Source organism: Amia ocellicauda, chromosome 4 (assembly GCF_036373705.1).
Source record: "Amia ocellicauda isolate fAmiCal2 chromosome 4, fAmiCal2.hap1, whole genome shotgun sequence".
Classification (NCBI taxonomy): Eukaryota; Metazoa; Chordata; class Actinopteri; order Amiiformes; family Amiidae; genus Amia; species Amia ocellicauda.
The window spans coordinates 172,292-194,491 of record NC_089853.1 but is presented as its reverse complement, the minus strand read 5'-3'; the positions used below and the strand labels follow the sequence as shown (position 1 = coordinate 194,491).

At 51.3% G+C, this 22,200-nt stretch overlaps 3 protein-coding genes across 9 annotated transcripts; 2 read left to right on the top strand and 1 right to left on the bottom strand.

The window, feature by feature from the left end:
• The first annotated feature begins 4,388 nt into the window (after positions 1 to 4,388).
• Positions 4,389 to 6,705, top strand: LOC136747493 (ferritin, heavy subunit). The gene is made up of 5 exons (XM_066700332.1): positions 4,389 to 4,643; positions 5,383 to 5,486; positions 5,676 to 5,822; positions 6,179 to 6,304; positions 6,390 to 6,705. Exons 2-5 carry the CDS (start codon positions 5,385 to 5,387, stop codon positions 6,549 to 6,551), a joined length of 537 nt encoding a protein of 178 aa, XP_066556429.1. The 5' UTR covers positions 4,389 to 4,643; positions 5,383 to 5,384; the 3' UTR covers positions 6,552 to 6,705.
• An 865-nt stretch (positions 6,706 to 7,570) lies between these two features.
• On the bottom strand, positions 7,571 to 11,093 carry best1 (bestrophin 1). Its single transcript, XM_066702929.1, has 10 exons — positions 10,942 to 11,093; positions 10,585 to 10,679; positions 10,247 to 10,480; positions 9,959 to 10,113; positions 9,339 to 9,416; positions 9,060 to 9,212; positions 8,825 to 8,905; positions 8,568 to 8,719; positions 7,880 to 8,428; positions 7,571 to 7,808 (listed from the first exon to the last, which is right to left on the bottom strand). The coding sequence occupies exons 1-10, from the start codon at positions 11,091 to 11,093 to the stop codon at positions 7,571 to 7,573; spliced, it is 1,887 nt and encodes a 628-aa protein (XP_066559026.1).
• Positions 11,094 to 14,178: 3,085 nt separating this feature from the next.
• rab3il1 (RAB3A interacting protein (rabin3)-like 1) lies at positions 14,179 to 22,200 on the top strand. Of its 7 annotated transcripts, XM_066700325.1 has the most exons (13): positions 14,179 to 14,205; positions 14,762 to 15,035; positions 17,092 to 17,260; positions 17,392 to 17,487; positions 17,613 to 17,690; positions 17,863 to 18,099; positions 18,355 to 18,474; positions 18,985 to 19,113; positions 19,285 to 19,397; positions 19,809 to 19,832; positions 20,161 to 20,260; positions 21,071 to 21,137; positions 21,223 to 22,200. In XM_066700325.1, exons 2-13 carry the CDS (start codon positions 14,836 to 14,838, stop codon positions 21,306 to 21,308), a joined length of 1,419 nt encoding a protein of 472 aa, XP_066556422.1. In that variant the 5' UTR covers positions 14,179 to 14,205; positions 14,762 to 14,835; the 3' UTR covers positions 21,309 to 22,200. The 7 variants fall into 7 exon arrangements, with proteins under 7 accessions (XP_066556422.1, XP_066556421.1, XP_066556423.1 ...); XM_066700324.1 differs by lacking the exon at positions 14,179 to 14,205 and having other exon boundaries at positions 14,693 to 15,035; XM_066700330.1 differs by lacking the exons at positions 14,179 to 14,205; positions 14,762 to 15,035 and adding an exon at positions 16,238 to 16,594.

The following is a 22,200-nucleotide window of genomic DNA, read 5'->3' as shown; positions in this document are numbered from 1 at the left end:
AGAGGGGAGAGAGAGAGAGTGTGTGTGTGTGTAAAGGAGAGGGGAGAGAGAGAGTGTGTGTGTGTGTGTAAAGGAGAGGGGAGAGAGAGAGAGTGTGTGTGTGTGTAGAGGAGAGGGGAGAGAGAGAGAGTGTGTGTGTGTGTAGAGGAGAGGGGAGAGAGAGAGTGTGTGTGTGTGTAAAGGAGAGGGGAGAGAGAGAGAGTGTGTGTGTGTAGAGGATTGAGAGAGAGAGTGTGTGTGTGTAGAGGAGAGGGGAGAGAGAGAGTGTGTGTGTGTGTAGAGGATTGAGAGAGAGAGTGTGTGTGTGTATGTGTAGAGGAGAGGGGAGAGAGAGTGTGTGTGTGTAGAAGTTTGAGAGAGAGAGAGAGAGAGTGTGTGTGTAGAGGAGAGGGGAGAGAGAGAGTGTGTGTGTGTGTAGAGGATTGAGAGAGAGAGTGTGTGTGTATGTGTAGAGGAGAGGGGAGAGAGAGTGTGTGTGTGTAGAAGTTTGAGAGAGAGAGAGAGAGTGTGTGTGTAGAGGGGAGAGAGAGTGTGTGTGTGTTTGTAGAGGAGAGGGGAGAGAGAGAGAGAGTGTGTGTGTAGAGGATTGAGAGAGAGAGTGTGTGTGTGTAGAGGAGAGGGGAGAGAGAGAGTGTGTGTGTGTGTAGAGGATTGAGAGAGAGAGTGTGTGTGTGTATGTGTAGAGGAGAGGGGAGAGAGAGTGTGTGTGTGTAGAAGTTTGAGAGAGAGAGAGAGAGTGTGTGTGTAGAGGGGAGAGAGAGTGTGTGTGTGTTTGTAGAGGAGAGGGGAGAGAGAGAGAGAGTGTGTGTGTGTGTGTGTGTGTGTGTGTGTGTGTGTGTAGAGGAGAGGGGAGAGAGAAAGTGTGTGTGTGTAGAGAAAAGCTGAGAGCAGCAGACTGATCTCCCACTGACACCCTGACTGCCTGCTGTCTCAATGAGAGAGTGTCTCAGTTATATAGTGTCTCTGAGTGTCAGTGTGTGTGTGTGTGTGTCTGTGCTCTCTCTGTGAGTGTCTTCTCTCTCTGTGCAAGTGTGTGTGTGCGCTCTGTGTGCGTAAGTGTGTGTCTGCTGTGTGTGTGTGCTCTCTCTCTGTGAGTGAGTGTGTGTGTGTGTCTCTGTGATGTCTCTATGAGTGTGTGTGGTCTCTGTGCCCTGTGTGTGTGTGTGTCTGCTCTCTCTGTCAGGTGTTAATCAGCAGAGCCCCACCCTGCAGTAACGGTTCATTGTGAAGATTACAGCCCAGACTGCCACCACTTTGGCCCACACCCAGCACTCAGACCTCTGCCCCCACACACAACCACACAGTCCAGTCCGGCAGGGTCTCAGCCCTGGTGCTGGATGAAGGCGGTCAATGGTGTTGCGTTAGATTGACAGTGCCTATAGGAAGTCTACACCCCCTTGAGTTTTTACACATTTTGCTGTCAGTGTCAGAGTTTCATACATTTCAACGAGGATTTGTTTCCACATTTCTACACACCAGACTCCACACTGTTGAAGGGAAAAACAAAAAACTGAAATATCCTAATTGGAAACGTCTCCACCCCCTGAGTTAATACCTAGTGAAGCACCTTCAGCAGCAATTCCAGCTGTGAGTCTGTACCTTTTCCTTTACCTCTGTGTGTCTTATCCACTCCAGTGTAAGAAAGAACATAAGAACATAAGACAGTGTCCAGTTGAGAGGAGCCCATTCGCCCCATCGTGCTCGTTTGGTGTCCATTAATAACTCAGTGATCAAGGATCCTATCCAGTCTGTTTTTGAATGTTCCCAAATTGTCTCTTCAGCCACATCGCTGGGGAGTTTGTTCAGATTGTGACACCTCTCTGTGTGAAGAAGTGTCTCCTGTTTTCTGTCTTGAATGCCTTGAAGCCCAATTTCCATTTGTGTCCCCGGGTGCATGTGTCCCTGCTGATCTGGAAAAGCTCCTCTGGTTTGATGTGGTCGATGCCCTTCATGATTTTGAAGACTTGGATCAAGTCCCCACATAGTCTCCTCTGTGTAGTTCTGGCTGTGTGCTTCGGGGCATTGTCCTGCTGAAAGGTGAACTTCAGTCCTGGTTTCATCTTCCATGTACAGGGCAGCAGGTTTTCCTCAAGGACTTTTCTGTTCTTTGCTCCATTCATCTCCCTTCTCTCCTGAGAAGAGCCCCAGTCCTGCCTATGAGAAACAGCCCCATCACATGCTGCTGCTCCCCCAGGCTTCACAGGAGGGATGGGGCTCTCTTGGTCATGCACTTTAGGACATTATAGTTTCTTCAGACCACAAAACTGTTTGCCACATGGCTACAAAATCTCCTGAGAGTTTCAGGTGGGCTTTCTTGAGCAATGGCTTCCTTATCACCACTCTACCTCACTGTCACCAGTCTGGGCCATAAAAGCCTCTAGCTTTTCCATAGTTGCCATTGGCCTCTTGGTGGCCTCTCTGATCATCTCCTTCTTGCTCAGTCATCCAGTCTGGAGGGACACTCTGATCTAGGCAGGGTCTTGGTGGTGCCGAACACCTTCCACTTCTTAATCATCGTCTTGACCGGCTCCAAGGGATATTCAATATGTTTTATACTCATCCCCTGATGTGTGTCTTTGCTTTGAAACACATGAGCCAGCAGAGGGACCTACAGGAGCTGCTGAATTTATCCTGAAATGCTATGAATCACTACAGTTTATCACAGGTGGAGCCACTTAACTTGGTGTGTGAATTTGAGGGCTATTACCCATTCAATAATGCAGGATTGGTATTACAAGGGGGTGGACACATATTCAACCAAGCTATTTCAGTTTTTATTTTTTATAAATTTTCTACAAATTTCTAGAATATGTTTTTCACCTGGAAGTCATGGGGTGGGATGTGTAGATAAATGAAGAAAAACAGAGATTTGACTATATTTTAATTTCAGACTATAAAGCAACAAAAGGTGACACTTTTGAAAGAGGGTGTAGACTTTGTAATCTATAGGCTCTGTAGATGAGCCTCTCAGCCCAGTCTGGAGATCACAATGACAACGCACATAATTACGCACACAGGGAGAGAGAGAGGTTTTTTGTTAAGTCATGGTCTGTCAGCAGGAAGTGTGTGTGTGTGAGAGAGAGAGTATCAGTGTCAGAGAGCATGTGTGTGTGTGTGTGTGTGTGTGTGAGGAAGGTCTCAGGTGTTACTGAGAGGAACAGAAAGTCTCTTCTTCCTCTTTCCTCAAACAGGTGTGTGGCTCACTGCACTGAGCAACACAACACAACACAGCACAGCATTGAACAGCCCAGCTTGGCCCAACCGCACTGAATAAACAGTACAATCTAGTCAGGTTTACTCCAATGCACCACAATGCAGCTCAGTACAGTGCGGTACAGTGTGGTACAGTGCGGTACACAGACACTGTTATTAACTCAGCAGACTCATTTATACAGGGAGAAGCAGCAGCTCAAAGAACAGTGTAATACACTACAGTAACACACAGTATGATGCAGTACAGTACAGTGTAATACACTGCAGTAACACACATTATGATGCAGTACAGTACAGTGTAATACACTGCAGTAACACACAGTATGATGCAGTACAGTACAGTGTAATACACTACAGTAACACACAGTATGATGCAGTACAGTACAGTGTAATACACTGCAGTAACACACAGTATGATGCAGTACAGTACAGTGTAATACACTGCAGTAACACACAGTATGATGCAGTACAGTACAGTGTAATACACAGCAGTAACACACAATATGATGCAGTACAGTACAGTGTAATACACTGCAGTAACACAGTATGATGCAGTACAGTACAGTGTAATACACAGCAGTAACACACAGTATGATGCAATACAGTACAGTACAGCGCGGGGCTGTGTGGCAACCGGGAATTCGAACGGACACACGGATGACGTCACGGAAAATCCCGTCTATTTCGCAAAGTCTGCGGATTGACTTATATACTTATATGTGTGTGGAGACACGTACAGGTCCAAGAAGCAGCTTCGTCACGCGTGTTGTGTAACTGTGCACTTGTGTTGAGCAGTCAGCTGCGTACTGACTAAGCGGAGGGGAATGTCAACATCATATACAAGATACAGTGACGTTTTGTTACAAGTTGTTTCAATCTGTGCTGCGCTTTATCGCAGCCTTTCGGAGGGCGCTATACCACATAAACATTGATTGATTGATGATATGATACATTATACTTATGTAAACCCTGCCGGTCGCTTTAAAAGAATAACGACGATGATGAAAACAGTGCCCAGTCCCATGTTGTTCCCGTAACCAGACAAAGGGAAGGAGGAGCGCGTCTCCTGACGTGAGCCAGGGCTCAATGTCCTGGTTTCTGATTGGTTGGCGACGGGACTCCGCCCTGTTCCACGGCGATGACGTAGGCAGTATATAAGCAGCTGCGCGGCCAAGCACAGGCAGTCGGACTGAGATTTGCGTAGTTAAGGTTACCTGCTTCAACAGTGCTTGAACGGCAACCCAACTACCGCAGCCTCTTCCTCAGACCTACATCCAGACCAGCACAGCTGCCAGACATCGCGCTCCTGCTCCACGATTGCTCCCGGCTCGCCTGCTTCGTTTGTGTACAAGATTCGCTTTGTCTGAACAAGAGTTAATCAGCGCCTCCATCTTGACTCATCCCAGAAGCGTCAAGGTCGTCATCCGCAGGTGAGTGGGGTCTGCGTGACGTCATCGCGCCGTGCGTGTGGGGGTGTCTGTGTGCATTTCTAGGGCGGCCCGGCCCGGCAGCTCGACCCGTGTCTCTGAGCACTGTTATTGTTGTCGGTGAAGCCGCAGTGTAAGATGGCGCGGTCATGGCGGCTGTGTTGTGACCCCTCGGCGCTGCTCGGTGCCTCTACTCTCCTCTACTGCACCTCATGCTGGAGCTGACCCGCAACCGATTCATAATGAAGATGCATGTGTGCGTACGTGCTGACGTCACTAACATTGACGGCAGGTCGCGGACACGAACATGGCAACGGGGGACAAGATTTGATGCGTATACAGCTATCGGTCTGTGTAACTCGCTTATCTGTGTACTGTGCTCTGGGCCTGGGTTCAAGGCTTTTTCACGGCTGTAAACGGCGAGTCCGTGCGAAGGTCCTGCCTGACGGGGGGGCACGCGCACTAGGGTGTAATTGTGACGCAATTGTTAACTGCGCTTCCAGCTGTGTAGTGACTGCGGCGGGACTTGCAGCATCTATTAACTGAGGCCTGAGTTGCTCACTGCTGGTGTTACTCCGTGGATCCCCGCAGTTGTGCCCTTCCTGTACTCGGCCGCACATCCAAACCACTTCCAGCACTGCTCTTCCATTGTCCATGGGTGTGTAAGCTGGGGACCCTCTGCATAGGGACTGGCTGGGTGTGTCGCTTCATTGTGTATTGACCAGGGCTGTGTCTCCTACAGCCATGAGCTCCCAGATCAGACAGAATTTCCACCAGGACTGCGAGGCTGCCATCAACCGGCAGATCAACCTGGAGCTGTATGCCTCCTACGTCTACCTGTCCATGGTGAGTGAGGGCTGACACGGGGTGGGGGGGCTGTGTTCCCATCTGTGAGCGGTGAGGAGTGCAGGGGACTGTCCAGTCATGCCAATAAAGCACCTTTGAGTTGGAGAGGGAGATGGCATGACTAACAGCCGTATTACCAAAGCAGGTACAGTATAACCCCTTATACCAGTCCTTTCTCTCCTCTCCCAGTCATACTACTTTGACCGTGACGATGTGTCCCTGCACAACTTCTCGCGCTTCTTCAAGAAGCAGTCGCACGAGGAGCGCGAACACGCCGAGAAGCTCATGGGCCTGCAGAACCGCCGCGGCGGCAAGATCTTCCTGCAGGACATCAGGGTATGCTCTCACTGTTCCACAGTGATGCTGTGGTGGGGGGGGTGCTGTGTGTATCTCTCCCTGCACAACTGTCGCCCAGCTGTCTGAGCAGCCCACAGGGAGGCAGGCAGAGATAGGCGAGGGAGGGGCACAGTGACAGATAGGAGAGGTGTGGGCTCGTATCTCCTTTGCACGCCTGCACCGCACACGCTGCTCTGAGCGAGGTGCAATGCGGGGGGCTGGGGGGCTGCTGACACGGATGTGTTCAGTGTAGCGTCTGTAGTGTATGGTGTGTCACTGGAGCCCTGTGCAGCCATGTGTAGTGATGTGGGAGGGCTGGCTTGATCCTGATGCTGTGGTCCTGATGCTGTCTGTAGAAGCCAGAGCGTGACGAGTGGGGCAGCGGGCTGGAGGCACTGGAGTGTGCGCTGCAGCTGGAGAAGAGCGTCAACCAGTCCCTGCTGGACCTGCACAAGGTGTCCTCCGAGCGTAACGACCCCCATGTGAGTGAGCCGCCACACATGCTTAACGCTCCAACGCGCTGGATGCCCCCACACACTCACTCGTACTGACCCCCTCTCTCTGCAGATGTGTGACTTCCTGGAGACGCACTACCTGGACGAGCAGGTGCGGTCCATCAAGGAGCTGGCCGACTGGGTGACCAACCTGCGCCGCATGGGTGCGCCCAGCAACGGGCTGGCGGAGTACCTGTTCGACAAGCACACCCTGGGCAAGGAAGACAGCAGCTAGGCCCCCAAGTCCGCAGTCCCCCTCGGGCACAAAACTGGGTTTGAGGTTCTAGACCAACCCTGCCCCTCCCCCTCACCCTCTCGAGTTGGGTCTGCTGCTCGTTTTACTACAATTCAATCTGTAACAAACAATAAATGATTCCAGTCTGCATTGAGACAGTGTTTGTTTGTTTAAGGGGGGGGGGGGTGCACATCTCCAGGGACACCACAGCACAGCCAGGCCTGGTGCTGAACCAGTCTTTATTAAAGATCCAGAGACCACTTATTAAAGACCACCGCTCAGTGCAGGAGTGAGGCTTCAGGTGATGCCAGTAGTGTGTGGGTGGGTGTCAATGCCTGGTATGACTGGCTCTCGTGTCCAGGGGAGAAGTGCAGTGGAAACGGTCTGCAGGTGGACAGTCCAGCAGGGTGGATGGTTCAGGGATCACCACCCCCCCAGTATTTTTATTTTATTGGTCAGTTGCACATCTTTGGTGAGGTTTCAGCTCTCCTGTCATGTGACACTGGCTCCTTGGCAGTGCAGCTCCTCCCACAGACCTGCGTTCATCCTCTCTGTCACAGCTGTGTGCGCTCCAATGCCGCAGCCCGCAGGTCCCTGGCCTGGTTCTGACTGGTTTAGAGTGCTGCGGATGGAGCGCGGCCTGCTGGTGAAGTCTGTGATCGCGCTATCGTCACGTGTGGCAAGATGACCACGATTCGGAACACGGAGTCTTTTGTAATTCTAGAACTCTAGTCTAATTCTCATCGGTCTGCGCTGTCCCGTGGCCGCATGCGGCTGGAGCGCCGCTGTGTGTAATGGGCGGTTAGAGTGTGCATTGTAGTATTCTTCACATTTCTAAAGCCTGTCAGTTGGTATCTTTCTAGAAGTTTTTAAATATCGGGTCGTCACTGTTTGAGTTCATCTGTTCATAAACGCTTTTTAAAGATCAAATCCGTGTGATCGACTCGGAGTTGTTTGTGGAAGAAACAGTCGGCCCCCTGGATGCCCCCACCCCTGTGTCCTCTGCGTTGGACAGGCGGTCAGCACCGTTCAGGGTTGGGAGGACACCGGGGTGGGGGGGTGGTGCTGGGGGGGGGCTCTACTGTCCCGTTTGCCCCCCTCCTTGTCCCTCTGCCCAGCAGGTCTCCCTCAGCCAATGAGATGCCAGAGTCATTGGGAGAGCGCTGCCGGTTGGCTTCGGGCTGGGAGGGGGAGGGGCCTCGGCTCGGGTTGTTGCTGCCGTTGCCGTGGTTACTGGCGAGCGTGCAGGTGATGCTGCTGTTGCCAGGGTGCCAAAAGGAGAGGGGGGGTGCATGGAGCAGCGGGGTGGGGGGGGGAAGGCGAAGAACCGCCCTGTCTCTGCCGCCCCCCCGTCTCCTCTGGCGCTGGGGGGCTCGGCTTGGCCCTCGGCGAGGGGGGGGTCCAGGGAGAGGTGGGGGGGTGGCAGGCGGCGAGACTGTGGGCCCTGGGGGGGCTTCAGGCGGGGGGGCGTGGTCTCGGGGGGGTCGGGGAAGCAGAAGGAGGAGGAGGAGGGGGGTGGCTCGGACTGCTCGTCCTCCTCGCTCAGCCAGGGGAAGGGTGTGTCCGTGGGGCCGGGGCCTCGGGGCTGGGGGGCCGGGCCGCGGCGCGGTGGGGGGCCCAGGGAGGGCGGGGCGCAGTGGATGGGTGTCTGGGGGCAGCTGTAATACCCCGGGCGCTCCAGCAGCCCCAGCGAGGGCAGGGGGAACTGCGGGGGGGTGCGGCGGCGGGCGAGGCGCTGACCGGGCCGGGGGGGGGGTGGGGAGTGCACCCCCCCCAGCCTCACCAGACCCCCCAGCAGCGGAGTGGAGTGGTGCGCCTCCTCGTGCTCCTTGATCTGCTGCAGGTTCGACTGGAACTCCATCTCCTCGCGTGGCACACTGAGAGAGAGAGAGAGAGAGAGAGAGAGAGAGAGAGAGAGAGAGAGAGAGAGAGAGAGAGAGAGAGAGAGAGAGAGAGTGTCAGTCAGTGGCAGGGCGTCTCAGGGCGTGTTGGTGTTGGTCGGGTCAGGGGTCAGACCTGATGTCCAGGGCCGAGCCCATGAAGGAGGGCTTGCGGTGTGCGGCGCTGGCTGCGGTATAGGGGGGCTGGGGGTCCGACTCGCCCCAGAACCGGTCCTTTTCCAGCACTGGAACACTGTCGAACATGTCATCCACTGACAGCAGAGACACCTGGGGAGAGGGGGAGGGAGACAGAAGGAAGGGGAGGGAGAGCAGTGGTAAGCACAGACAGAGACAGCTGGAGCACAGTCATTTGACCCCTGACCCCAGGCTGACCTGCAGGTTGCGATCCACCAGCCAGTTGGTCTCGAAGTCGTCGTCGTCTTCACCAAACGGGTTGATCAGCTGCTCCGCCACCTGGAAACCACAGCAAGCAGCCTGGCATCAGAGCGACCCCCGAGAGCGGCAGGACCCCACCCGAGCCCGAGCCTGGCTGTCTCTGCGTGTGTCTCTCTGCCCTTCCTCCTCTCCCTCTGTCTTTACCCACTCTCTCCCTCTCCCTCTCGCTCACCTTCAGCCAGCCGGCGTAGAAGAAGAACTGCAGCAGAGTGAAGACAGGCAGGTAGAGGTCAAGGTCGTGACCCGGGTATCCCTGGGCGGGGGCAAGGAACTGCCGACCAATCAGACAGGCCAGGAAGAAGCTGTACACAGCAACCGTCACTACCTAAAGACAGGGTGCTCATTGACTATCAGTATCCAGCCACAAGGCACACAGATACTGTAGCACTGTAAGAAGATTAGAGAGACACAGAGAGACAGAGGGGGAGTGAGAGCGAGAGAGTGCTGGTACCTGTGTGTACACCAGGGGCAGGCTGACCCAGTCGTAGCTGTACAGCTTCATACATTGAGTACGCAGAGAGTTCAACTCCTAGAGAGAGAGGGAGAGGAAGAGGAGGAGGGAGAGATGAAGAGATTCCATCACACTTCTCGTCACCCCTCTCCAGAGATCAACAACATCAATAATAAATATTAGTATTATCATAACTGATTATACAGTGCAAATATCCCCCAGAACTAATTAAGCCGTTTCTACATCATGACCCCATAAATACAAATACAATAAGGAAAAGACAAACACAGTGTGATACAGGACAGACAGGGTGTCATACAGAATATGTGAGTGTGTGCGTGGGCGTGTGTGTGTCTATGTGTCAGAAGTCTGGAAAGAGGAAGTTAGGAGTTCCCCTCAACTCTCCATCTCCTCCTCTCACTTCCCCTGTCAGTCAGTTAGTCAGTCAGTGTGTCAGTCAGTCAGTCAGTGTGTCAGTGTGTCAGTCAATGTGTCAGTGTGTCAGTCAGTCAGTGTGTCAGTGTGTCAGTCAATGTGTCAGTGTGTCAGTCAGTCAGTGTATCAGTCCCTGCCTGCTCTCTCTCTCTCTCTCTCTCTCTCTCTCTCTGTTTGGGACTCACGGTCAGTATGGCCTGCAGGGCCACATCGTTGCTGATACGCCCGTCCTGTCGTGCCCGCTGTGCCAGTGAGCCGAACCACACGCACGGCACCCAGAACTTACTGTGGGGCGACGGCAGGGCCTGCAACTCCTTCAGTTCCTCCGCTGTCATCAGCCCTGAGGGGGACAAGGGGTAAAATAGCTGCACTGGGGTGTAGAGTACAGCTGTGTATTTACCTGTGCAGGTGTGCTGTGTGTGTCTGTGCAGGTGTGTTGTGTGTGTACCTGTGCAGGTGAGTGCTGTGCTTACCTGCCTGCACCAGGTGCTCCATGCTGGGGAACCTCTTGTACACAGCCGTGCTGACGGAGCGGTAGATCAACACGCCGCTCAGGTTGGCGTAGCGCATCATCGATCGCCGTAGCAACCGGCCCGCCTCATCAGCCCCCTGCACATGTGCAGACACCAGCCCCCCCAGCCTGTCGGGCCACGGCACGCTCTCGAACTGCCCCCACCAGCGAGACACAACCAGAGCCACGTAGAACCCTGCAACACACGCACAGCCCTGTTCACACTGTATGCACATACAATGCTCAGTGTGCAGTGTAGCTCGCAGTGTGCAGTGTGTTGTGTGTTTAGTTCAGGCTCACCCAGTACAAAGGACAGGGGGATGAGCTCAGCGTAGCGGTCACAGTACAACACCAGCCTCTCGAACAGGCGCCGCTGGGGCTCCGACAGGATGCACCTGCACCTCACAACACATAACACCTCACCACAATGCAGTGCAACACAACACAGCACAGCAACACAAAACAACAATATAACAACACAAGAACACATTTTGAGTCTCCCTCTTCTTAGCAATTAGCTCAACATGTGAATAAACTGCAAATACTGCACTGTGCTGCACTAGTGAAGTGGGACGCTGTATTTCATGGTAACATGATTTCAGACTGAGGGTCTTTTACACAACTGCCCCCCAGCCCCGGCGCTGCATATCACCAGACCTGTAGAGGGCACTGAGGGCGCAGTAGAGCAGCACGAAGATCAGCAGTTCTCTGTACAGCAGCTTGTAGATGCTGCCCCTCCAGCGCAGCAGCAGGTGAGAGAAAGTGCCGAGGCGTGCGTCCGCCACCCGCCGGGAGTACGTCACCGTCATACTGCCCCTGCAGGCTGAGCGGACACACTGCACTCACTGACACATCGATATACACACTGATATACACTCACCTAAAGGATTATTAGGAACACCTGTTCAATTTCTCATTAATGCAATTATCTAACCAACCAATCACATGGCAGTTGCTTCAATGCATTTAGGGGTGTGGTCCTGGTCAAGACAATCTCCTGAACTCCAAACTGAATGTCTGAATGGGAAAGAAAGGTGATTTAAGCAATTTTGAGCGTGGCATGGTTGTTGGTGCCAGACGGGCCGGTCTGAGTATTTCACAATCTGCTCAGTTACTGGGATTTTCACGCACAACCATTTCTAGGGTTTCCAAAGAATGGTGTGAAAAGGGAAAAACATCCAGTATGCGGCAGTCCTGTGGGCAAAAATGCCTTGTTGATGCTAGAGGTCAGAGGAGAATGGGCCGACTGATTCAAGCTGATAGAAGAGCAACTTTGACTGAAATAAGCACTCGTTACAACTGAGGTATGCAGCAAAGCATTTGTGAAGCCACAACATGTACAACCTTGAGGCAGATGGGCTACAACAGCAGAAGACCCCACCGGGTACCACTCATCTCCACTACAAATAGGAAAAAGAGGCTACAATTTGCGCAAGCTCACCAAAATTGGACAGTTGAAGACTGGAAAAATGTTGCCTGGTCTGATGAGTCTCGATTTCTGTTGAGACATTCAGATGGTAGAGTCAGAATTTGGCGTAAACAGAATGAGAACATGGATCCATCATGCCTTGTTACCACTGTGCAGGCTGGTGGTGGTGGTGTAATGGTGTGGGGGATGTTTTCTTGGAACACTTTAGGCCCCTTAGTGCCAATTGGGCATCGTTTAAATGCCACGGCCTACCTGAGCATTGTTTCTGACCATGTCCATCCCTTTATGACCACCATGTACCCATCCTCTGATGGCTACTTCCAGCAGGATAATGCACCATGTCACAAAGGTCGAATCATTTCAAATTGGTTTCTTGAACATGACAATGAGTTCACTGTACTAAACTGGCCCCCACAGTCACCAGATCTCAACCCAATAGAGCATCTTTGGGATGTGGTGGAACGGGAGCTTCGTGCCCTGGATGTGCATCCCACAAATCTCCATCAACTGCAAGATGCTATCCTATCAATATGGGCCAACATTTCTAAAGAATGCTTTCAGCACCTTGTTGAATCAATGCCACGTAGAATTAAGGCAGTTCTGAAGGCGAAAGGGGGTCAAACACAGTATTAGTATGGTGTTCCTAATAATCCTTTAGGTGAGTGTACACTCACCTAAAGGATTATTAGGAACACCTGTTCAATTTCTCATTAATGCAATTATCTAACCAACCAATCACATGGCAGTTCCTTCAATGCATTTAGGGGTGTGGTCCTGGTCAAGACAATCTCCTGAACTCCAAACTGAATGTCTGAATGGGAAAGAAAGGTGATTTAAGCAATTTTGAGCGTGGCATGGTTGTTGGTGCCAGACGGGCCGGTCTGAGTATTTCACAATCTGCTCAGTTACTGGGATTTTCACGCACAACCATTTCTAGGGTTTACAAAGAATGGTGTGAAAAGGGAAAAATATCCAGTATGCGGCAGTCCTGTGGGCGAAAATGCCTTGTTGATGCTAGAGGTCAGAGGAGAATGGGCCGACTGATTCAAAGAAAGGGGGTCAAACACAGTATTAGTATGGTGTTCCTAATAATCCTTTAGGTGAGTGTACACACTGCACTCACTGATATACACACTGACGCACCAATGTACACACTGCACTGACTGACGCACTGAAATACACACTGACACATTGCATTCACTGACGCCCTGTTATACATACTAATATACACACTGCACTCACTGATATACTGATACAAAAGTAAAATGTATTAAATTTTGAATTGCTATGTTTCATGTAAATTGAGTTTGTAATGATTGATGCCTTTACTTAACTGTATTTTTGCATAATACATAAGGATAAGGGTGTCTGTCAAGAAATACAAAAAATAAAAAAAAATAATAATAATAATAATACACACTGACACAATGTACTCACTGATGCCCTAGCACACTGACGCCCTGACATACATAGTGATATACACACTGCTCTCACTGACACACTGATATACACACTGCACTCACTGATGCACTGGCGCACTGACACACTAATATACACACTGATGGACTGATATACATACTAATATACACACTGCACTCACCGATATACACACTGACACACTTACACACTAATATACACTCCTGGCACACTGATGCTCTGACATACATACTGATAGACACACTGCTCTTACTGATACACTGATATAAACACTGAGACACTCACTGATATACACACTGACACACTGCACTCACTGACGCCCTGACACCCTGATATAAACACTGACACACTAATATACACACTGATATACACACTGATGTACAGACTGACACTGAAGCTTTCACACCCTAACACACACACTGACATGCGATACTGATACTCTGACTGAATTATGGACTGATACTCTGACCTATAATACATATAGATACACTGACACAATGACTGGCTGATTGAAATAGTTATTGATCGAGCACATAGTTGAGTTGATCGGTCGTGTAGTACTCACAGTGGTCTGAGCTGCAGACAGGAGCAGAGCACAGAGAGAGTGATCCCAGAGCGAGAGAGAGAGATGGAGGAAGGGAAAGAGAAAAAGGGAGAGACGGAAGAAGGAGATTGACTCCCCCACCTCCGGTCACTTGATGTGTTAATCTGCCTGAGCAACAAAGCAGCATTGTAATCTGTACACAACACACACACACACAAACTCAAACTCACCCTCTGACACTCACACACACATCCTTACATACAGAAACACACTCACATACAGACATACACATAACACATACACACACAACAACAACAACAACAACAACAACAACAACAACAACAATAATAATAATAATAATAATAATAATAATAATAATAATAATAATAATAATCTGTGTGTGGCTTAATGTGGTGGGCAGCAGTACCCTCTGGTGGTGAGAATGCGCGGACCCGCTGGTAGAGACGGCGGCTGCGGGACTCTCTCGCCGTTTCTCCGCACCTGCACTTCGGTGAGATATTATTATTATTATTATTATTATTATTATTATTATTATTATTATTATTATTATTGTTATTATTATTATTGTTATTGTTAATAATATTATTCTAGTTGTTGTATATTGTTGTTGTTGCTGCTGACAGAGAGAAAGTTCAAATGTGTGAGAGTGTGTGTCCCTGTTATCCAGCACACTCTTACTGTGTGACACAAGTACGCAGTGGGAGCAGGTGCTCTCTGTGCAGAAAGCGAACGTGTCAGGAGGACAGTGACCCTTGACCTCTGTCTCACCTGTTGACCTGTGTCTTTCTGTCTCTGTCATTCAAGGTAGTCAGAGTCTGGTAGTGCCTATTCCCTCTTTCTTTTTCTCTCTCTCCCCTCATTCTCTATTACTCTGTGCCAGCCTCCACTGACCTTCAGTCCCTCCCCCTCTCCTTCCCTCTCTCTCTGTGTGTGAGAGTGAGTGGAGGGGCAAAGGTTAACCAAGTTTGTTATGTTTCACAGTCTGAGAGAGAGAGTGAGAGAGAGAGAGAGACTGTGTGACACAACACACACACTTCCTCACACAGACGGCTGTGCTTTGACCGGGCTGGTCTGAGTGGAGGCCCCGACTGAAGCCTGCTGCTCGGGTGCTACCTCTGCCATGGACTCCCTGGAGGGGCTGCACACTGTCCGATCGGCCTCGCCTCCCCCCCGTGACCCCTCTGGCCCTGGGTATGAGGTGCTGGTGTCAAGGGATTCTGGGATAGCTGTGTACTCCTCACCTGCGCTGTTCGGCCAATCAGGAAGAGGCCTCCCAAACTCCGCCCCCAAACCTCAGGGAGAGAGGTGTGCTGTGGGCAGGTGAGAGAGAGAGAAAGAGTGAGAGAAGGGAATTGTACTTGTCTGATATGACTAGTTTCGTGACACAAGTGTTTTGTGTATTTTCGTTGTTTGAAGAGGTTGGTGCTGCTGGGAAAATCTGCTTGGGTTGCGGTTGTATTCCAATAATAATAAAATATAATAATAATAATAATAATAATAATAATAATAATAATAACTACAATTGAAAGCATCTGAAGACACTCTGTCTGTATATGACAGTAATGTATGGAAGATATGTCCCGGATCAGTATTACTGTTATGGTCGTGTGCAGCTCAGTGTGAGTAATCGTGTGTAACGAAGTAGACACTGTTGTTATAATTGAGGTGGACAGGTCAGTCACAGTGTGTACAGGTCAGTCACAGTGTGCACAGGTCAGTACAGGTCAGTCACAGTGTGCACAAGTCAGTACAGGACAGTCACAGTGTGCACAGGTCAGTACAGGTCAGTCACAGTGTGCACAGGTCAGTACAGGTCAGTCACAGAGTGCACAGGTCAGTACAGGTCAGTCACAGTGTGCACAGCTGCAGTGTCACCGCAGTGTGTTCCTGGCGGGACGAGGGCTGTGTCAGTGTGTCAGTGTGATTATTTTGGCCAGGCCGTGCATGCAGGTGAGCACGCAGGGGTGCAGTTCACATCAGATCAGAATATGTGAGCAGGAGCCCGCTGAGGAGGGACGTCCTTCAGTCAGTCTGAGGCCTGCAGCCAACCGTGGTAAATATACTGTATGGTGCGGTGGACATGTGAAGGTATTCACTGGTATGTGGGGCACGAACTGTAGCACAAATTAGTGTTTATCGGAAAGGAATGATAATATTAATTATAATAATAATGATCATTATAATATGAATGATGATGCAATAGAACAAGACTCCCATGTTCTCTGGTGCAGATTACTGGTACTACTGTCCCCCCCAGGCTGGAGAGAGAGGGATGGAGGGATGGAGTGTGTGAAGTGGACGGGATATTTGAGAGGGATGGAGGGAGGGAGTGTGTGATGTGGACGGGTGTGGAGAGAGGGATGGGCGGAGGGAGTGTGTGATGTGGACGGGTGTGGAGAGAGGGATGGAGGGAGGGAGTGTGTGATGTGGACGGGTGTGGAGAGAGGGATGGAGGGAGGGAGTGTGTGTGGAGAGAGGGATGGGCGGAGGGAGGACGCGCTGGAGAGGCGGGCAGCCCCGCTCTGTGGTCACGTGACGCGGCGCACTGACGGCGCGCGGGCGGAAGGAATGCGCGGATCCTTGTTGTTTTGATTCAGAAGAATCGGGGCGATCAGACAGACAGACAGACAGACAGAGAGAGAGAGAGAGAGAGTACAAGAGAGCAGCCGAGAGAGCAGATTTCCTGTCCGCATCGCTGCGCCGAGCTGCTCAAATAAGTTGCATTTGAACAAGTTTCGGTGGAGGCGCTTGGATGAGTCTCACACGACAGACAGAGGACAGGACTGGACACGAGAGACAGAAAATCCCCGCCTGCCGGCGCTGTCCGGTTCTCAGTGAGCGGCGGGGCGGATCGTGTCTCTCGGCCGGGCAGCGAGAGGGTGAGGGGCGGCGCTGAGCCGCGGGGCTGCGGCTGATAGCACCATGAGTCGGCAGAGCTTTATAAAATACACACAGACATAAGTGAGTGTGTGTGTCTGTGTCAGTGTGTCTGTCTGTGTGTGTGTGTGTGTCTGTCAGTCAGTGTGTTTGTCTGTGTGTGTGTCTGTGTCAGTGTGTGTGTCAGTGTGTGTCTGCGTCAGTGTGTGTCTGTGTCAGTGTGTGTGTCTGCGTCAGTGTGTGTCTGTGTCAGTGTGTGTGTCTGTGTCAGTGTGAGTGTTTACAGAGCAGTGCATTAGGACAGTGCAGGACAGCAGTACAATACCGTCCATTGCAGCTCTGCATACTACAGCACAGTGTGGTACAGTACTATAGTACACTACACTGCTGCATCACAGTCTTCTGCACTCCAGCCCAGCTGTGTGTGTCTGCATCGTCATCATCATCATCATCGTTGTCCTGCTGGCCGTTAATGCCGCTATCCCCCCTGTGAGAGCAGGTTGGTAGATCTGGAGCCGGAGCGTGGTGCTGGGGCCGAGGGCCGGTCTACACCAATGGAGGCCGGGGAGGGGGAGCGCTACAGCCTGTCCCGCCTGCGCAGCTCCTCGCTGGAGATCAGGGAGAAGGGCTCAGAGATCCTGCGGGAGCAACTCAACACTGCGCAGAAGGTACGGACAGAGAAACACTGTGGAGAGAGAGAGACGCACACTTTCCCGCCTCTTTCTACCTCTTTATTTCCCACGGCCTGCTCCGTCCCTCCCTGCTTATCTCTCTCTCCACCCTCTGTGTCTCTCCCCAGGAGCTCAGGCTGAAGGATGAGGAGTGTGAGAGGCTGTCCCGGGTCCGAGAGCAGCTGGAGCAGGAGCTGGAGGAGTTGACAGCCAGCCTGTTCGAGGTGAGCGCAGCAACTGCACCTGCAGCACAGATGATGATGATGATGATGAAGGTGGGGTGTAATCCACTGTGTTGTGAGTCTGTTCCTCAGAGGGAACCATTATGTTCAACTCTCATTCCCCACAGGAAGCCCACAAGATGGTGCGCGAGGCCAACACCAAGCAGGCGGCCGCTGAGAAACAGCTGAAGGAAGCACAGGGCAAGGTCTGCCTGTCTGCCTGCCTGCCTTGTCTGTCTGTCTGTCTCTGTATTGTCATATGACTTCACACAGGAAAGAAAGTGGATAAAATAGACAGATTCTCTCTCTCTTGCTCTCTCCTTTTCGCTCCCTCTCCCTCTCTCTCTCCCTCCATCTCTCTCTCTCTCTCTCTCTCAGATCGATGTGCTCCAGGCCGAGGTCTTGGCTCTGAAGACGCTCGTTCTGACCTCCACCCCCTCGTCCCCGAACCCCCAGCTGCACCCCCAGCTGCTCTCTCCCTCCCGGGGGGGCTCGCCTCGGAGGGGGGGGCACACGCGCAACAAGAGTGCCAGCGCTGCTGTTGGCATGGCGACTGCTGCCCCCGACCCACCCCCCGCGCCCAAGCAGCCAATGGGCAGCGAGGAGGACCGCGAGGTGAGCCAATCAGAGTGGGCCTTACGGACCCCGTGCTTTACTAACACAGGGCTGGAGACCCTGCTCTACTGCAGTCTCCCAGTCTGACGCTCTCTCTCTCTCTCTCTGATGAACAACACTGCTCTATGCTAACCTCTGCAGTTTCTCCTTCTCTCTTCTGCCCTCCCTCTCTCCTCTGTCTCCCCTCCATTCTGAATGCCCTCTGTCCATTGTACATCCTCTCCTCTCCCTCTCTCTCCTCCCCCTCTCTCTCAGTCTGCAGTTCCTGCTCTGCTCTCTCTGATCCTGTGTATTGTGCCGGGTCGCTCTGTGCACGTGACCTATGAACCCTGCTGGCAGGACATGGGGGAGGGGCCCGGGCCCTACCTGCGCCAGGTAACCCTGCCCTGTTGCCAGGCCACCCCGCCCTCTTCCTGTGGCAACGGTGTGTGACCGGGATCTGTGTGAGTGTGTGTGTGTGTCAGTGCTGTGTGTGTGTGTCAGTGCTGTGCAGTTTGTCACTGTATTGCTGTTCTGTGTGTCTTTGTGTGTCATGGATCAGTGTTTTTCCAACTTGGTTTTCACACGACCCAGTCCCAAAGTGACCGTTTTCCACAGAGATGAAACATGCACCCCCACAACATAGGGGACGAGACTGTGGTGTTGGTATAAAAAAAAAAAATAATAATAATAGTGTAGTGGTATTGTAAACGAACAGTCCAGATCATACACATTTCTGTGCGTAATATTCCAGTACTGGGCCGCCCCCGGGTTTGAAAAACACTGTCTTAGATTAACACAGTTCAGTGTGTGTTGTGGATCAAGTGCAATGTGTCAGTGCGTGTGTTGTCTTAGATGGACGCGGTGCAGTGTGTCAGTGTGACACAGTGTGTATGTCTGTCTCAGATGGATGCAGTTCTGTTTGCGGAGTTCCTGTCCTGGAGGGAGCGTCCCAGTCTGGAGCGCAGCAGCGCCTTCCTGAGCCGAGTGTACGCTGAAGACATCTCCCCCTGCCTGGCCTTCACACGCACTGAGGTGTGTGTGTCTGCGTGTGTGCATGTTGTGTCTGCATGTGTGCGTGCGTGCGTGTGTGTCTTTGAGGTCTGTGTGTGTGTGTCTGTCATTTCAGTTTCTTTCTCCATTGTTTGATGTTGTCTCTCCATCTCTGTCTTAATGAATCCCTTTCTCTCTTTCTCCCTCTCTCAGCTGTCCGAGGCCGTGCACTGCGCAGTGGAGAGTAACTCGGTCTGCATTGAGCCGGTGGGGCTGCAGGCTCTCCCAGTGGTCAAGGCTGCGGCCGTCGAGCAAGGAGGACCAAAGTAAGACCGACCACTCTCCACTGACCACCATACTGACCACAGTGACACTGACCACTATACTGACCACAATGACACTGACCACTATACTGACCACTATGCTGATCACAGCGACACTGACCACTATACTGACCTCTGTCACCTACACTGACATCATTTTGTATTGCGCTCATGTTTTGTAAGTCGCCCTGGATAAGGGCGTTGGCTAATAAATAAATAATAATAATAATAAACACACAACTGCACTGACAAGCACTCTGACCAGCAAGACACATCAGAGAGGAAAAGTATGTTTCTTTGATTCTAGTTCTAGTTCATTCAGTGTGTCAGTCAGTGTGTCAGTGCTGTCGATCTCCGCTACTCTGATCAGTGAATCTGTGTATCTGTGCTCTGTTGTTTCTGTCTTGGTGCCAGTGGTTGGAGGGCTCAGGTAGAGACGTAAGTGATTCCAGATTCTCACAATTAACCCACTAATGATAATCCCACGTAACCCACTAACAAGAGTGTCAATTAAACTGTGTCTCAGTTAATCCACTAACGAATGTTTCAATTAACCTAGCCACTAATCAGAGACGCTCGGGGAGGGGGGGTAGGGCTGAATGACAGAGGGAGGTGTAGGGGCCGTGGAGGCTGCATGCTGGGCATGGAAGCCGAGGCTCATTGGTTTGCAACCTTTGTCTGCTGCCACGGTTCCGGGATGCAGTGGCCAATGGGGTGAGGCCGGTCCAGTCGTGATTGGTCGGTGCGTGTGTCTGTCTTCCTGCAGGAAGTGTGCGCTCAGTGGGATGTCCCGCCCATGCCGGCACAGGATCAGACTGGGAGACACAGGAGGCTACTACTACATCTCCCCCTCCAGCAGAGCCAGGGTACTGCGCGCGCGCGCGCGTGTGTGTGTGTGACAGTGCGTGTCTGTATGGTATGTGTATGTGTGTATGACTGTGTGTGTGTGTCTGTATATTAGTATGTTGTTGGGAATAACAGTCTATTATTATTGTTATTATTATTATGTATTTCTTGGCAGACTCCCTCATCCAGGGCAACTCACAGTTTATGCAGCAATACACAAGTGCAGGAATACAAATCAATACAAAATTAAATGAAAGTGCAGAAGTACAATGAATATAAACTGCAATGCGCTCATCCCAGGTCAGAGGGGCGCCGGTGCCGCGATGCAGGGACGTCCCAGGGTCAGCTGGACAGGGGGGCAGTGACAGGGAGCATGTTTATTTACAGAGCGCTGAGCCGCCTAGGGAACAGTCTGGACAGTGTGTGTCGAGTCATCGTTGACCGGGGCCAGTGTGGACTGTAATCAGGTATTCCTGGTGCAGAGGGAGCCGAGTGGGAGCGGGTATCCTGGAGCAGAGTGGAGAGAGAGACAGACAGAGAGAGAGAAGGAAGGGAAGGTGATTAGTAGGAGACCTGGGGAGATTGAAGGAGAGGGGCGTGTTGGATATCAGTGATTTTAGAGGCAGAATCACCCGCAGGGACAGGAGAGATCTTGCACAATCCTGCTGCTCCACCAGAACATCCCCGACGATTTACACAACATAACAGCTTAAATATGTGAATATGTGTACAAAATGTAACTGCATTTCCTTACTGTGTGTGTGTGTCTGTGAGCGTCTGTATCTGTGTGTGGGTGTAAAGTAATTATGTTCTTTCTCTCTCTCTGTCAGATCACTGCAGTCTGTAATTTCTTCACTTACATCCGTTACATCCAGCAGGGCCTGGTCAGACAGGAAGGTGAGAGACAGATGGACAGACAGACATACGGAGTGAGTTGTCAGTGCGTTGTGCCAGTGTGTTGACGCAGTGTGTGTCTCTCCAGCTGAGCAGATGTTCTGGGAGGTGATGCGACTGCGCAGGGAGATGGGCCTGGCCAAGCTGGGCTTCTACGTCACAGACGAGGGATAGAGGGAGTGATGGAAAAGAGGGAGAGGAGAGGAGCGCAGTGGACACAAAGCACCGCAAATGAATGAAGGAACCAAGGAAATGTAAGAATAAAACGCACAGAGGAGGAGGAGGAGATGAAGGAATGAAGGAAAATAAAATGGACTATTAAATATTAGGAGAGAGAGGTACAACTCCCTCTCTCCCTCTGCAGGCTCTCGGTATCTCTGCACTGATGTAAACTGGACAATGGTTTCCTAACTTTTCTGTTTATTTTACTTTTTTATTTTTTATTTGAAAACATATTTTGTTAGTTGTTCTTTTATTGTAGTTGTTTAATCTGGGGGGAGAGGAGAGCTCTGACATGCGGACACTGCAAACTGACACGCACACACACTGACACACACACACACACTGACACACGCACAAACACACACGTACACACTGACACGCACAAACACACACACTGACACACGCACACACTGACATGCACACACTGACGCTTGCAAAATGACATACACACACTGCACACTGACTATAGAGACCCACACTGACATTCCTGCATGAATCTGTATTAAATCTTTTACCAAATAACACTAAAATTATAACCATTGTATACATTTAAATAAAAATGTTAAGATGCATATATATATATATATACATATATGTAAAACTTCCAGTGTAAATGTATAGCTCTGTGTGTATATATGTATATATTACAGCTGCTGTCTCTGCCACACAGCACTGCAGCGCCGGCCTGTACTGTACTGACACTGTATCGGTCTCTCCAGAGTCCCACACCAACCTGCCTCTGCCCATCCCCCCATCCCTCTCTCTCTCCCTCTCCCCCTCAGCCTCTCTCTCTGAGACTCCCTCCAGCTGTGGTTTGAACAGTAAAGAGCTGCCTGACACTCCA

Coding starts and splice junctions, on each gene's coding strand:
- LOC136747493 (XM_066700332.1), top strand. CDS start 5,385: ATGAGCTCCCAGATCAGACAGAATTTCCACCAGGACTGCGAGGCTGCC. Junction 5,823..6,178: donor TCTTCCTGCAGGACATCAGG/GTATGCTCTCAC, acceptor TGCTGTCTGTAG/AAGCCAGAGCGTGACGAGTG. Junction 6,305..6,389: donor CCGAGCGTAACGACCCCCAT/GTGAGTGAGCCG, acceptor CTCTCTCTGCAG/ATGTGTGACTTCCTGGAGAC.
- best1 (XM_066702929.1), bottom strand. CDS start 11,093: ATGACGGTGACGTACTCCCGGCGGGTGGCGGACGCACGCCTCGGCACT. Junction 10,680..10,941: donor GCCCTCAGTGCCCTCTACAG/GTCTGGTGATAT, acceptor TGTGAGGTGCAG/GTGCATCCTGTCGGAGCCCC. Junction 9,417..9,958: donor CCCTGCAGGCCATACTGACC/GTGAGTCCCAAA, acceptor CTCTCTCTCTAG/GAGTTGAACTCTCTGCGTAC.
- rab3il1 (XM_066700325.1), top strand. CDS start 14,836: ATGGACTCCCTGGAGGGGCTGCACACTGTCCGATCGGCCTCGCCTCCC. Junction 18,100..18,354: donor GCAGCGAGGAGGACCGCGAG/GTGAGCCAATCA, acceptor CCTCTCTCTCAG/TCTGCAGTTCCTGCTCTGCT. Junction 20,261..21,070: donor CCCCCTCCAGCAGAGCCAGG/GTACTGCGCGCG, acceptor TCTCTCTGTCAG/ATCACTGCAGTCTGTAATTT.